At 37.2% G+C, this 15,051-nt stretch overlaps 1 protein-coding gene across 2 annotated transcripts; it reads left to right on the forward strand.

Moving 5' to 3' along the window:
- The first annotated feature begins 432 nt into the window (after window positions 1-432).
- mccc1 (methylcrotonyl-CoA carboxylase subunit) lies at window positions 433-14,786 on the forward strand. 2 transcript variants are annotated; one of them, XM_088004684.1, is made up of 20 exons: window positions 433-544; window positions 639-740; window positions 1,196-1,239; window positions 2,299-2,438; window positions 2,520-2,615; window positions 3,520-3,641; window positions 3,718-3,865; window positions 3,943-4,064; window positions 4,143-4,254; window positions 4,679-4,760; window positions 4,834-4,961; window positions 6,759-6,942; window positions 7,582-7,691; window positions 8,578-8,794; window positions 8,867-8,953; window positions 9,884-9,933; window positions 10,868-11,005; window positions 11,715-11,822; window positions 12,875-12,946; window positions 13,427-14,786. In XM_088004684.1, the coding sequence occupies exons 2-20, from the start codon at window positions 685-687 to the stop codon at window positions 13,562-13,564; spliced, it is 2,154 nt and encodes a 717-aa protein (XP_087860810.1). In that variant the 5' UTR covers window positions 433-544; window positions 639-684; the 3' UTR covers window positions 13,565-14,786. The 2 variants fall into 2 exon arrangements, with proteins under 2 accessions (XP_087860810.1, XP_014861103.2); XM_015005617.2 differs by having other exon boundaries at window positions 434-740.
- The last annotated feature ends 265 nt before the right edge of the window (window positions 14,787-15,051 follow it).

A 15,051-nucleotide genomic window follows, 5' to 3' on the forward strand; every position in this document is an offset into this window, starting at 1 on the left:
AAAGGTAATTGTCCATATGTTCACAAGCTATTCAAATATTTATAATTTTTACTCAATATCTATTCTTTTAAAAAAATATGCATGATTTAGGTAATATTTGTTAAATAATTTTCAAAACAAATTTGAATTGAATTTTTGTCCATATTATTAAATATTTTTTAAAATAATTTAAAATTTTTATATTTTATATTTAATATTTAAATATAAATATTTAATTATTATTTAATTTTTTTAATAATTATTATTCAATATTCAATAATAATTATTATTTAATATTTATATTTAATATTTTATATTTTAAATATTCAAAACGGAAGTTTTGAGTTGGTTTCCTATCGTTGCCATCAGTGGAACAGAGAAACACCCCCCTCCTGTGTTGACACTTTGTAACTACATCATCCTCCCCACCTCCGCAGCGCGTTTTCTGATTGGCTAGAACACTCTACGGGTGCTCAGTAGGGTCTGAAATGAATAAAAATTTTAAAAAGCTAAATCGAACATGTTGAATGAGACTTAATTGTACAGCGGTTCATTTCTTCTTTAAGTGAGCTTTTTTCAGATATCGCTATTGGATTTGATTGTAAATAATTAGTTTTTAGATTAAAGCTTTGCGTTTTGCTCCTCTGCTGTTCTCTCAGTCAAACAGGTAGCTAGCAGCTGTAGCCTTAGCAGCAGCTGGTAGCAATGGCTGCAGTTATTCTGAGTTTTCCAACACTGCAAGGTCTGAGGATATTCACACAGTGAGTACAACAGTTTACCAGGTTAACTTCGGTTAGAAATTCTCAACATTCCTCCGTTTTAATTGTTAGTTTTTCAGTGTTAGCTTTCGAGTTTGCACGCAGTTTATCCTCTATCTGAGATAAGGATTCAGATGCGCTCTAAAAACCATCATTCATCTTTCAACAGTCACAACTTATTATCTCCTCTAATTGAATTTGCTTTTTCCACCATGAATTAAGATGTAATTCAAACTGTGAAAACCAGTAGATGAGAGATGAACTGAGCAAGGTTAAATAAAGTTAGCAGAATGCTAAAGTAGCTGCTGCAGTTTGTTTACTTCTGACATCTGGAGGTTTTCTTGCTTAAATTATCTGTTCTAATGTCTTAGCCACATAGATGTGATCTTTTATCATCCTTCAGATTCACAACGATGTAGATTAAAAACTAAACCCAGAATGTTGTTTTCCTTCCTCAGGAAGCTGTTATGGACCAAAAGAGGAGTGAGGTTTGTTTCAGGAGGTGAGAGAACAATCACATGATTTAATTCCTGGACCATAAGAGTGATGTATAATCATCACTATGAATATGATTACAGGTCAGCTTATCGCATCTATGATTTTATTGAACTTCATTTATTAAAACAGAAATTGGAATATAAAACATTCAGATGAATTATATGCCTTCTAATTTCTAAAAACAGAAATCTCACTGACTGACCTCCATGTGTAATCATGATTTTTAACTTCACTTGTCATGTTACAGCCACAAACTTCAGAGTACTTTGTTGGGATTTAATGTGACTGGCCAAAGTGCATAATTGTGAGACGAAAATAAAAGTTTTTTATTCAGTACCCCTGAGTCGATACTTCATAGAACCACCTTTTTGATGCATGTCTCTATCAACACATCTAGGGACTCATTTGGTTTTTCAAAATGGTGCTGTCACAGTACTTAATTACTTAATTTAGGTTTGAACTTTGACTAGGCCATACTTATGTTTTGATTTAAACAAGTCCTTTGTAGCTCCAAATGTATCTTTAAACTTGCTGTCTTGAAGCTATCCTCTGGTCACTGGGCTTACGTTGATTTAGGAGAGGCATAGTTAAGGTGGACAGTTACAAACTATTTTGGTTAATATTTGTAAAAATAAAACCATGTATAATTTTTCTTCTACTTCACAGTTATGCACTATACTTCGTTTTAGTCTGTCACATCAAATCCTAATAAAAATACAAAGTAGTTCATGTTTGTATTGTCAAATGTTAAGAAAATTAAAGGGTATGAATATTTCTGCAATGTAAAACTCTTGTCCTGATTCTCACTTTATATATAATTTGTGAATAGTCCCCAAATAATAATTTAGTATTTATTTTACATTGGACATTTTATTGGGACTATTGAAACTTTATGGGATTACAGTGTATTCCTATGAATCACTAAATCCTGAAAATATGCAGAGGTCTATTCTTTTATAATGGAAAAACCTAATACTTGAGCATGTCTTTATGATAATCAAAATAAATGTGTGCTTATAAGGATTCCAGATAAATAGAGATTATTTTTCTTGAACTTCTGCAGAGGTGGGAAGAATCGAAAAGGTTCTGATCGCCAACCGAGGAGAGATTGCGTGCCGTGTGATGCGAACGGCTAAAAAGATGGGCGTCCGCTCTGTGGCGGTGTACAGCGACGCAGATAGACACTCCATGCACGTTGCCATGGTGATAGATCAGATATATTTTCATAATACTCTTGTTTTTTATATTATCTTCTTCATCAGGTCTTAAGTTTGTTTATTGCAGGCGGATGAAGCGTACCACATCGGGCCGCCTCCTTCCCAACAAAGTTACCTCTCCATGGAGAAAGTTCTGGAAGTGGCCAAAAGATCCGGATCACATGTGAGTAGCGCTTCTCAATTAAAATGTTATTTTTTATGTGTATTTTGTAACTTAAGGCTACGTCGTTCACACAGCAAGCCTTGATACTCAATTTCGTTTTTCCGACCGAAATCAGACTTCTGTGTTAACGGCTCAGGTACCCAAAGCAAGCCGCATGCGCAGAAGAAGAACATTGACGTCACACGTCAGCGCTCTGTTTACGGAAGTAATGATGGATTCCACCGTTTATAGATCGATTTTTTTTTAAAGTTTGTTCATCAATGGTTGCCGACAGTATCGTTATAAAATCATAACAAGATGAAGTAAGCTAATAAAAGTAAAGCAGAACTAATAGCGACGGCTTTTTGTGGAGAATTTACTAAAATTTCTGTAGGGAAGTTTGTTCGGAGTGGCGGGATTGGGATTTGATGGGATGCCCTTCACTGACTCGGAGTTAAGATCAGATAATGTCTTCTTTCATAATTAGAAATTTCAGCCGTTGTTTTCGTCCTGATTTACTGCTTCTAGCTTTTTCTGGTGCAGAATTTTGGCGGCTGTCTCACGTCAATGACGTAAAAACCGAATAAAATGCGACATGACCAAACAGACTCTTTGAAAGCAATCCGATGCATCTCATTTAGTACCACATACGGAGGTGACACACATCGGTTTTATTTGGGCTGTGAAAACATCGGAATGCAGAAATTTTACTCAAATAAAGTTTGCGATACTTAATAAAATTACTCAAGTAAAAGTAAAGTACACCATAGTAAAATATACCCGTAAAGGTATTTTTTCCCCATAAAATTACTCAAGTTAAGGTAACAAATAATTACCAAACTCTGGATGTTAGTTACATTTGGGCAAAAAATCCCCCAAAAAGCAGATTTGGTTCACATTTGGCTAAATGTGTTTATGTTTCCAGGCGGTCCATCCAGGCTACGGCTTTCTGTCTGAAAACACAGAGTTTGCTGAGGCCTGTAAACAGGAAGGAATCATCTTCATTGGACCTCCATCTTCTGCCATCCGAGACATGGGCATCAAGAGGTGACCCACCTCCGCCTGGGTTTTATTTGGAAATATTCAAACAGCCTGAGAAAAATTAACTTATTTTCATTCACAGCACATCCAAACACATCATGTCTGCCGCTGGGGTGCCAATCATAGGTGGTTACCATGGAGAGGACCAATCAAATGAGAGGCTGCAAGCTGAGGCTTCCCGGATCGGGTTTCCGGTCATGATCAAGGCAGTCCGTGGAGGAGGAGGGAAAGTGAGAGGAAACCTTTAACTAAAGGGAATTTCATAATTTTAGCTATTGCCACTATAAAACAACCTGGAATATTTTAGGGAATGCGAATCGCTCGGTCCGACTCCGACTTCCTGGAGCAGCTGGAGTCGGCGAGACGGGAAGCCAGGAAGTCCTTCAACGACGACGTGATGCTGGTGGAGAAGTTTGTCGAAGACCCCAGGTAGGAAAAGCTTTAGGTTTAACTTCAGGTTGGATTGTGTTTGAATGCCTGTTTTTTCCTTTTATTTATTTCCTGCAGACATGTGGAGGTTCAGGTGTTTGGGGACATGCATGGAAACGCCGTCTACCTGTTTGAGAGGGACTGCAGCGTCCAAAGGAGACATCAGAAGATAATCGAGGAGGCTCCGGGGGTAACGGAACGCTGGGCATTCATTCATTCATTCATTCATTCATTCATTCATTCAGCAGGAAGTAGGAGCAACTTTCCAGGAATAATTGACTTTTAGATCTTTGTTGTGTTTTCAGAAGTTTGCGTGTTCATGTCATGTTGGGTCATCGTTTATCAGATTTGTATGATAAAAATGCATAAACAGATTTTAGTCACATTTTGAATTTTGTTTTTATGCAATCTGGGAAAAAATCTGGAATTTAAGTTTTTATTAAAAACCCAAAAGATCTGCAAGAAAAAATATTTCCAGGCTTTATTCCCCACCCATCTTTCCTTTTAATTTTTCATTCTTTCCTTTTTCCCTCCCTCTCTTCAGACATTGAGTCTAAGTGTGTTTCAGTTCTGAACCTCATGTTTGTTTTGTTTGTTTCTGAATCTCCTCTCAGCCTGGAATCAGTCCTGATGTTCGGAGGAAACTGGGAGAAGCCGCCGTCAGAGCAGCCAAGGCTGTGAACTACGTGGGAGCAGGTTAGGCTGCAGCGACCTTTAACCTCTTTGCTGTCACGGAACGCAGTAATGGATGCTGTTCATCATCTTTCAGGCACGGTGGAGTTCATAATGGATGCTCAGCACAACTTCTACTTCATGGAGATGAACACCCGGCTGCAGGTGGAGCATCCAGTCAGTGAGATGATCACAGGAACCGACCTGGTGGAGTGGCAGCTCCGGGTGAGGCAGAACCACCAACCCAGACTCTGTTTACCATCAGAACCGCAGTGAAGTCCCTCCACTCTCTTCAAATCTAACAAAATTGGTGTGAAATGGTTGTGCTACATTTGCGCCGTTATCGTTTTAAAGATGGTAATAAAAAAGTTTCCAGAGGTCATCAGAGGTCAGCCTCTACCCCCCGTCCATGTTTACAAAATTAAACAAATCTGGTGTCAAACAACTCTGCTATGTTTGTATAGCAAACAGTTTTTGACTGTTCTGCTTTTGCCGTGAAGAAACTTTTTTATTAATATCTTTAATTAGGCCTGTCACGATAACAAATTTTGCTGAGCGATTAATTATCGAAAAAATTATTGCAATAGACGATAATATTGTTTCAAGCCCTTTTGACACTGATTTAATGGAAATGACTAATAATGCCTGCGATTTCCTGCCATAGATACACTTTATTTTGAAAAGAACACATAACACTGGAACTGATAAACTAAATAAACAAAACAACCAAAAACAAAAATAAAATGGATTCTCAGTCTCCATTAACAGAAAACGTACTTGAATAAAAACTAAACAACACGAAGCCAAAGTGAAAATAAATAGTGCATTCAACCAAAAGAGTGCAGATTATGAAGTCTGTATTGCCCTTCAGTAATCACTAGATTTAAATATAGAAGACGGGCACATCCGACCACCTAATGCAGTAGTTCACACTACACGATAATCTTAAATCGTTGGCTGATCTAAGATTGTCGCTGGGGATTTCCTAACCGATCATCCTGCAGTGTGATGTAGATCGTCGTGGCCGCTCGGATCTAAATCAGGGCTTTTCCCCGACTGGGAGCTAAATGCTGAATGTGACAGGTAGCCAATCAGAAAGCCGGATTCTCCTCCGTGCTTTCTGAGGGGAAATTACGGAGGGGAATCCCAAACAGCTGACACGGCCCAACCCGAAGTCCAGCGGACATCGGAGATGATATGTGGAAACAACATTAATATTTATTCAACATTTCGTGCAAAGAATATAGAAATGACAAGGGGAGGAGTTGAAGCCAAATTGCTACCGCAGTTGATAAACCCGGTAGGTTTTCAGCTGTTCTTCGTTAACGTGACATAAATAAGTTACAATGATTTTCATTCAGTCAGAACTTTACGCTGACTCTAGCCACATGCGTCACAGGTAGATTCTAGTAAAGCATTGATTAATGCCTGGTTTTAAAATTAGTTAACTGGACTTGTAGCCATTATTTTGTGCCCATGTGGCTGAAAACCACACGGCACGACGAACCCGATAGAACCGTTATACCTAGGATTTCTGTCGGTTATTGTGTCTCTCAGGTTTTGGAAATGGGCCGACAACTCATGTAGTGTGCGCTGGACATTAGACTAAGGAAATGAGGAAGGGAGGGTCAGTGGAGAGCACCGGAGTTGAGCCTTTTTCATTCAGTGTCATCAACAGAAAGCAAAAAAGGCAGGAAGAGACGATAAAGACAATAATTAAAATGAGGTCGGTTTAATTTATCGTGCGATTAATTGATTTATCGTTTATCACGACATGCCTATCTTTAATATGATGGCAGCACAAACAAAACTTTTTTTGTTAGATTTGGGTAACGATGAAGGCTGATTGACCTTTCTAACTTTCATTAATATCTTCAAAGAAAAAGCAGCACAAAAGTCAAACGTTTGCTGCACGAACGTTTGACTCCAATTTTGTCTGATTGGAAGATGAAAGGGGGGGCAACTTCACTCTCAGGTCCCATCAGACAATAGTAAATTATTTTAATGAAACATTTCGTCCAGGTGGCAGCGGGGGAGCGGCTGCCTCTCCTCCAGGAGGACATTACCTTAAGCGGCCACTCCTTCGAAGCCCGAATCTATGCCGAGGACCCAAACAACGACTTCCTTCCTGGAGCGGGGCCACTGCTGCACCTGTCCACGCCTGCAGCAGACCAGCACACCCGCATAGAAACCGGCGTCAGAGAAGGTATTAACACAGGATTAATGATCGATTAGTGGTTTATTAGATTAAAATTATTTCCAATAATTTCTGCTTAGCGCTTCTGTTAATGTTGTAGTTTGGCCTCCATCCAGCAGACGGCGCTGCTGGTCATCCTTAAGCGGAGCCATTGGTACAGAAATTAAAGATGGCGGTGATATTATAGAACGAAAAGGACAAACGGTCCTAAAAGAGTCCGGTGTTGGATGCAAAATGGACTTTATGCGGTTTTGTTTCAAAATATAAACACAAACCAGGTTCCTGAGTTTCACCAAATGTTGCGTTTCAGTTTCCTGGGAAGTGGAAACTCGGAGCTGGGTTGGAGGTTAGATCTGAGGTAAAGGCGCTCTAGTTAAGACGTCGTAGTAAAGTTACTCCATCTTTTCTGGCGTTTCAAAAAGTGGCTGTGCAGCACATTGTAAACGTCTCTCATTCCAACAACAAGAGAGCTGTTATATAAATACATGATTATATCATGACAGAAAAGCAGAGGAAAAATTGTAACATGATAAAAAAAAACATGGCGCTGATAATCAAAGTTGATTTTGAGGGCTGTCGTGTGTTAATGCAGATATTTTAATATTTAATATGCAGAAACCTGAAGCTCTCCTGTTGCTGTGGTTCCAGGTGACGAGGTTTCTGCCCACTATGACCCGATGATCGCCAAGCTGGTAGTTTGGGGAGAAGACCGATCTGCTGCCCTGAAGAAACTGAGATATTGTTTACGACAATATAATGTAAGATACTGTTTATTTATTTTCACAGAGACGATATACAACATCTCATTAACATTTCAAAATGAGATGCATGATACAGGTTATAGCAAAAAATGCTAATTGGTGAAAAGGAGTTTAGTAATTAATTACATTCATGTCTGATAATTAATTATTCAGATCTCACTCCAGTGGAACAAACTAATTTACAAACCAATAGACATTTCATAGAACAAATCTACATATTTAACAGCCACATTTTTGCCAAATGTCCAAATATTTTATAATTACACTGCAATAACGAAATTGTACCAACTATTGCTTGGTTGAGTTTCTAGTGCATATATATATATATCAGTGCACTTTTATAAGAAGACAAAACTAACTTACAAGTAGGAGCTTGTTTTAGGTGAATAATTGCTTAGGTTAGATTTTTAAAAGTACTAGTTCCACTGGCAGATTATCTGACTTATAAAATGGGAAAATGTAATTTTGTAAGTGACGTAATCCTCCAGTTCAACTAATTATTTTGAAATCAATATTAACTTAAGACAATCTCCTACTTGCTGAAAAGTTATTTGTAAGTTAGTTTTGTCTTATTTCAAGTTAACTAAGATATTTGCACTAAAACACTAGACACAAATGCTTGGTAAGATTTTGTTTCTGCAGTGCAGAACATCTTACAAAGTCATTTGGCAAACTATTCAAATGACTCCTCGCGATATAATAGGACAGTTTTTAATAAAACTGCTGCACTCGCCTGTAGAGGGCGCCCTTGTGACTGTAGTTATGTTATCTGATCTCAAAGAGACTAACTTTGTTCGCATACAAAATCCGATTTTCCAAATTTAACAAAATCATATTTAGAAGGAATGTGACGATGTTGCTCTGCTGCTGGTCGTGTCGTCAGATTGTAGGTCTGAACACCAACATAGACTTCCTGCTGAGCCTCTCCGGCCACCCCGAGTTCGAGGCCGGACGCGTGAGCACCAGCTTCATCCCTCAGCACTACGCCGACCTCTTCCCCGCTCCCAGAGCGCCGTCCGGGGAGACGCTCTGCCAGGCCGCCCTGGGCCTGCTGCTGCAGGAGAGGAAACACACCGAGGCCTTCACCCAGGCCTCCACAGGTCAGCAGGATACGGAGGGCGTTTCTGCAAAAACAGGCAGAGAAGATAATGTTTCTGATGTTTTTATTTTAGATCCCTTCTCACCGTTTGGCTCCAGCAGTGGTTGGAGGAACAACATTCAGTTTAACAGAAATATGAGGCTGCAGCTGGGAGACAAAAGTGAGTGACAAACATGCAGTTTTCTACTGTCAGAGGTTGATTTATGGCATCTTTCTGCACTGCAAAAACACAAAATTGGTCTAAATTCTTTAACAATCATCTTAGTATACTTGAAATAAGACAAAACTAACTTACAAGTAACTTTTCAAAAAGATATATCAGCTTGTTTTAGGTGAATAATTCTTTAATATTGATGAAAAAGTACCAGCTATAAGTGAATTAGTACTTTTTCATCAATATTCAGGAATGATTTTCTCGAAACAAGCTCATAAGTCTTGCTGAAAAGTTGCTTGTAATTTAGTTTAGTCTGATTTCAAATGCACTAAGACATCTGTACCAGAAATTAGACCAAAATACTGAAGAAAAAAGCTGTTTTAATGTGAAAAAAGGCTTGGGTCACATTATTGCGACCTGACGTAGCTTGCTCAATGTGTGTTTTCAAAGATTAAATATTTCCTTATTTATGAAACTTGTACCAAAGTATAACTTTGCAAGATGCTCAAATAATTTTAATAATTAATTTTCCATGTTTGAGCACTCATAAAATCATTCTGCTATTAAAACTTTATTTTTGTAATGTTATGGCTTTATTTTCATAATTAAAAATCTAAATCTGATATTTTATCGTTAACATGAACTCAAACTCTAAATAAACAGAAGAAAAAGTCTTCAAAAACCCCAAATTTGATAAAAAATCTCTTGGCGTTTACCAGATTGATCAACATTAAAAATGTTTTAATGTTAAAATCAGCTGGTTGCCTGTTTTCCAGCTGTTCTGTGGGATTGTTTTGGTATTTACTTAGTTTTTTTGCTGTTTAGTTTTGAATGAACATTAAGACGTTCATCCGTTCTTCAGACTTAAACGCTTCGCTGTGCTGAACGTGACTCAGACCAGAGTTTAAGTTGTTTCCTTTTCTTGATTATTTCTAGAGGTCGATGTTGTCGTCACATATAACTCAGATGGAAGCTACAGAATGCAGGTAAGCTGGAAAGTCTTCTTTCAATACAAATTTGTTTTTAATTATTATTTTTTTTTTATATTTTGTAATTAAAAATTAGTGTAAAACCTATTAATTCCTTGGCACCCTTGTTGATGCCTTAAAACAGATTAAACTTTAGCTGTTTTAGAATAATCTACCTGAGATTTGTTAGATTCCTCCACCATTTGTTACATTTTGTCACTAATCTACAAAAACAATTACTGGAAATAAAGTTGTTTCTTATGATCTTTTACAATAAAAATGTGATTAATCATGTCAGCATCTCTGCTTTTCTAAGAGTGACTTGTTTGTTTTGTGAATTAAAGTTATTTAACTAACAAATCCAGGCTTTTTTAAATTGCCATGTAAGTTAAAGACATTTAACAAAGTATCTTTTTTCTAAGCTTCTTGTTTTAGGAGAAACATTATGAAATGACGACTTAATTCCTATTTTTAGTGGTGAGATTGTTCAATAAGTAGCAACATAATAACTTCTACGCTCATTCTGTTCTCTGGTAATGAAGAAAAATAAGTAAATGAAACAACTTTTTACATCAACGTCAACAGTTTCAATATTTTAGTGTTAAATAGATTTTTAAAACGGTAGAAATAAACTTAGAAATAGAGCTTTGTCTGTCCTTTATGCTCTGTGCTCTAATATGGGTAATATTATTTTTATACGTATTTAAATAAAATAGCTTCTTTTATTTGTCAGCCAGAGATGTTTGTAAAAGTAAAAACCTTTAAATGAGCCGTTGTAAACTTAGAGAGCTGGACGTTTCTGTTTTGGAAACGTTTGGGATTCTGAGATGGGAATTTGTAGAAAAAGTGTTTTTCTTCTAATTTTGTGTACAGTTAAAAAATACGGCTTAGAGTAAATGCTATATGTGAATATATGTAGGTTTGAAAGTGAGCCTGTGGGTTCTGGCTTCAGGTTGGACAGGCGGTGTACCATGTGACCGGCGCCGTGGAGCTGGAGGGCGGCGCTTCGTTCCTCCACTGCTCCGTGAACGGAGTGAAGTCCCGACCCAAACTGGTGGTTCTGGACGACACGGTTCACCTGTTCTCCATGGTACCATCCAAACCAGGGCCACAAGTTAACTGTTGTCTTAGTAACCAGTTAATCTGTTGGTCATTCTGATGTTTAATCAGTTAATCGGACAAAAAAACACATTCTGCTGGATTTTCATTTAACTTAAGCATATTTTATACAATGTTATAAATGCATAAAAATGCAAAGAAATAAAATATTTTTTTGTAGCAAATAATTCAACTTCAATATCAACATGTGAAAAACTCGGCTCTTTTTGCTTGACTTACCAATACAGTGTAGAGCTCAACTGTTTATTTCTTAAATTAATTTATTTGTAATTGCATAGCAAAAAGATGCTTGATCTTTTTTTACATAATTGGAACCAAATGAAGGTGAAGCTGCCACTTGAGAAGTGAGAATTGTTTTTAGTTGTAAATGTAAAGTGTATGTATATTTTTTAACAGTTTTGTCTTAATTACTGCTCTGAGGAGGGGGTTGGTTTTCAGCACATGGCTGTTTTATGAGTCTTTACACTCAAGTTAACAACTAGTCAGTTACTAAACTAGTTTATGAATATTTAAATGATCAATTAATCACAATTATTCTGATTTATTCCAAATTTTTTGAAATCAGGACCAATAAGATCAGAAATTCTGTTAGAAATTGTAGGAATTCAAACGTAGACGCATAAAATACTGAAATAATCTGATCTGAAGACTGAAGCTGATTGGATGGTCTAATCTTACAGGAAGGAAGCGCTCAGCTTTCTGTTCCTGTGCCAAAGCACCTGGCCGGTGTGAGCGGGTCGGGCCAACAGGGCGGCGCCGTCGCCCCCATGACGGGAACCATAGAGAAGGTCAGCATGACGCAACATGGCGCTAGTTGTTATTTTCCATACATACTGACTGTACATGTGGCTGATTTTCTGCTTGAAATCCTGAAAAATGCTTGAATTTTAATTATTCTTTGTTCTTGATTTCTGTAGAAAGTCCTTGACAGAACTCGATATTTGAACTGCACAGTTTGGTAAAAGGGTGCAATCTAATGCTGGCTTAAATTTGGATAACATTAAATTTAGAAAACATTAATTACACTTGAAACCACCTAATAAAAGACGCAGTTCTGTTTTTTTGGGTGGTTGAAAAATCTGAAAACATAAAAAGAATTCTAAAAAAAATGTCTCGCATCGTTTTCTGGCATTTAGCAAATCAAAATAACTTTGATAATTTTTTTTAAAATAAAACAGTAGAAGTTTAGTATAGATATTTTTTTGTTGTTTTATTTCTGTTAAAATTACAAAAATTATTTTTATTTGTGTCAGAAAATTTCACAAGAGCAACTTTTAGAGATTTTATGCAACTTTCTTTGTACGTTGTATTTTAACACCATTACTTTGGATTGTTTCAATGTGATTAAGGTTTATTATTCCTAATATTATTCCTTATTGATTGTCTTAGATTTTATACATTTTATACCTGAGGTTACTAGGTAACGGTTAGTTACCTAGCAACCCCAGCCAGGCCCAGCCCCGTTACCTAGCAACCCAAACGGAACCCTGCAGGTTTGGTCAACGTTTCTAACCGATCTACAATGGCTGCTGAGAAAAAATTAATAAGCATGTTTTGTAGACCCATCCTAACCTGGTGAAGGAAGAATAATGTGGCACCTCTAAGGCTGTGGTATCAGAAAAGTCTGTTTTTAAAATGTTAGAGCAGTGAAACAGCAGATTTTGAGAGTCGGCTGCTCTTATTTGCACTACAACTCAGGAGAATTTTCTCCTTATTATTTTTCATTTATTTGAATCTCTGAGTTTATTAATGTTTACCTCCGGCACCGAGGCGGCTGCAGAGGTCTGAAATTACATTTCAGTCTCTCAGATGTGTTGACCTACTTCCTGTTTGTGTCCAGGTGCTGGTGAAGGCTGGAGATAAAGTAACGGCTGGAGACCCGCTGATGGTCATGATCGCCATGAAGATGGAGGTGACCGACCCGCTCTCACACACACACACACACACACACACACACACACACACACACACACACACACACACACACACACACACACACTCAACGGTTTACACAGGACTTCTGAAGTGATTGCCACCAGGGGGCGCTGTGGCGGCTTTAAAAAGTTGGAGGGAAAATGGAGAAAAAAAATGCAAAAATAAAAAAAAGGAATTAATCTTTATTTTTAGAATCATTTCTGTTTTTCAGTCTTTTTCTACAATAAAATATAAGTTAAAATAGTTAATTTTAACTTATATTGAAAATTAAAAAAAGTAAAATCAGATATTGTAATGCAGCTTTTATGCAAAGCGAATGAAATAATTATTTAATGATGATTAAAAAACATTCTAAAAGTTTATGTTTCTTTAGCTATTCTGCATCATCATCAGAGGTCAAAGGTTAATGTTCTTTGGTTTAGCGTGTTTATGACGGCGCTGGTGTTTGACTCTGCAGCACACGATCCGGGCTCCAAAGTCAGGTGTGATTAAGAAGGTTTTTTTCGTCGAGGGATCTCAGGCCAGTCGGCACGCCGCTCTGGTGGAACTGGAGGAGGAAGAGGAGGAGAAGGAGGAAGAGGGGAGCAGCCAGTAAACGTTCAAACCCACCGACAGGAAGAAGAGCAGGAGGCAAGCTGAGTGAGAGTCAGAATCTCCTGTCGTAGAGCAGCAAAGTTTTTCAGAGTTTCCCTCTTACTCACATGAATGCATCAGAATCGGAACCAGTTTATTTTCCAAGTGAATCATGTGCAGCACCTTCAGGATGCATTTGGTGTCAGGACGCCTCTTTTCTTCAGTCTGGTGTCATTTTCCTGCTTTTACTCAACACATAAGAGGGAAAAATGTGAAAATAATGTGCAGCTTAAAGCAGCACAAAACATGAAAAGTGGCAAACGAAAGAAAAACAGCAGGAAGTACAACAGCTATTAGAAGTTTCATTAGAAACTGGTTGATTAAATAATTTTCCAACTCTGCTCAAAGTTGCCTTTTGTGGAGATAAAAAAAAGTAAATTTTTACAGGTGAAGTGTGATCTCATCTCTGCGACTCAGCAGGTCTTTACGGCGCTTTGTTACTGAACTGAAAGTTTCCAGAAAAGCAAAGGTTTCATTTGACTGGAAAATATGAAGGAGCATCAGGGCCATGCTAAGAAAAGAACTAAAAAATAAAATTAAGAGAATAAAGTGGGAATAATACAAAAATAAAATCATATTTTGGGATTAAAGTCTCGAAATATGAAACTTTATTCAGATTTCAAATATATGAGAATAAAGTCAAAATAAAACAATAATAAAGTTGTAATCCAAAAATGGTCTAAATAATGTGAGAATAAAACCATATTCTGCGAACAAAACCAAACTAACTCAAGTTGTTACATAACTTTATAATTTTATGACTTTATTTTTGCAATTAAATTTTTTTATATTTTCTTAGCATGGCTCTAAAACTCCATCATGAGAAAAACCTCAAACTCTAACATTTTTACTAATCCTGATGTCAGAAGTTTCGCGTTCGCATCAGAAACACTCCAGAGGGATTTTGTGGGAGGATGTTTTATTCTTGGTGTAAATCGGTCGCTGTGACCCCAGATTGACCCCGTGCTGCTCCATAAGTGGGTCGCTGCTTTCGGCAGGCAGATGTTTGTTTCTGTTTTTCTCCACCAGCAGATGATTTTCACTCGCAGGACAGTCTGACGGATTTCTCTCTCCTTACCGACGGTGAGGCTGTATTCTCTGTGTTCACTTCCTGGATTGTTTGTAGCTGATTATAACTGTTAGTTTTGTCAAATACTGTAATAAATGATTTTTTTCTAAATACACCCAGCCACCTGTGATGTTTTATAACAAATACTCTTTAAAAATACGACCAGTGTATTTCACTGGTCGTTTAGTTGATAGTTTAAACCTTTGGATTTCATAGCGGTATGTTCTTATTTCTGATTTTTGCAGACACAAAAAGCAGCAATTAAGTAAAAGTTACTAATAATCTGGAATAAAACCACAGCAGAGGTGAGATATCAGAAACTAAAATTATGAAAAGTTTATCAGAAAATATCATTGCAGAGTTAAAAACTTACCTTAATT

The sequence above is a fragment of the Poecilia mexicana genome, unplaced genomic scaffold (assembly GCF_051168715.1).
Source record: "Poecilia mexicana isolate PSO_F unplaced genomic scaffold, ASM5116871v1 scaffold_4, whole genome shotgun sequence".
Classification (NCBI taxonomy): domain Eukaryota; kingdom Metazoa; phylum Chordata; class Actinopteri; order Cyprinodontiformes; family Poeciliidae; genus Poecilia; species Poecilia mexicana.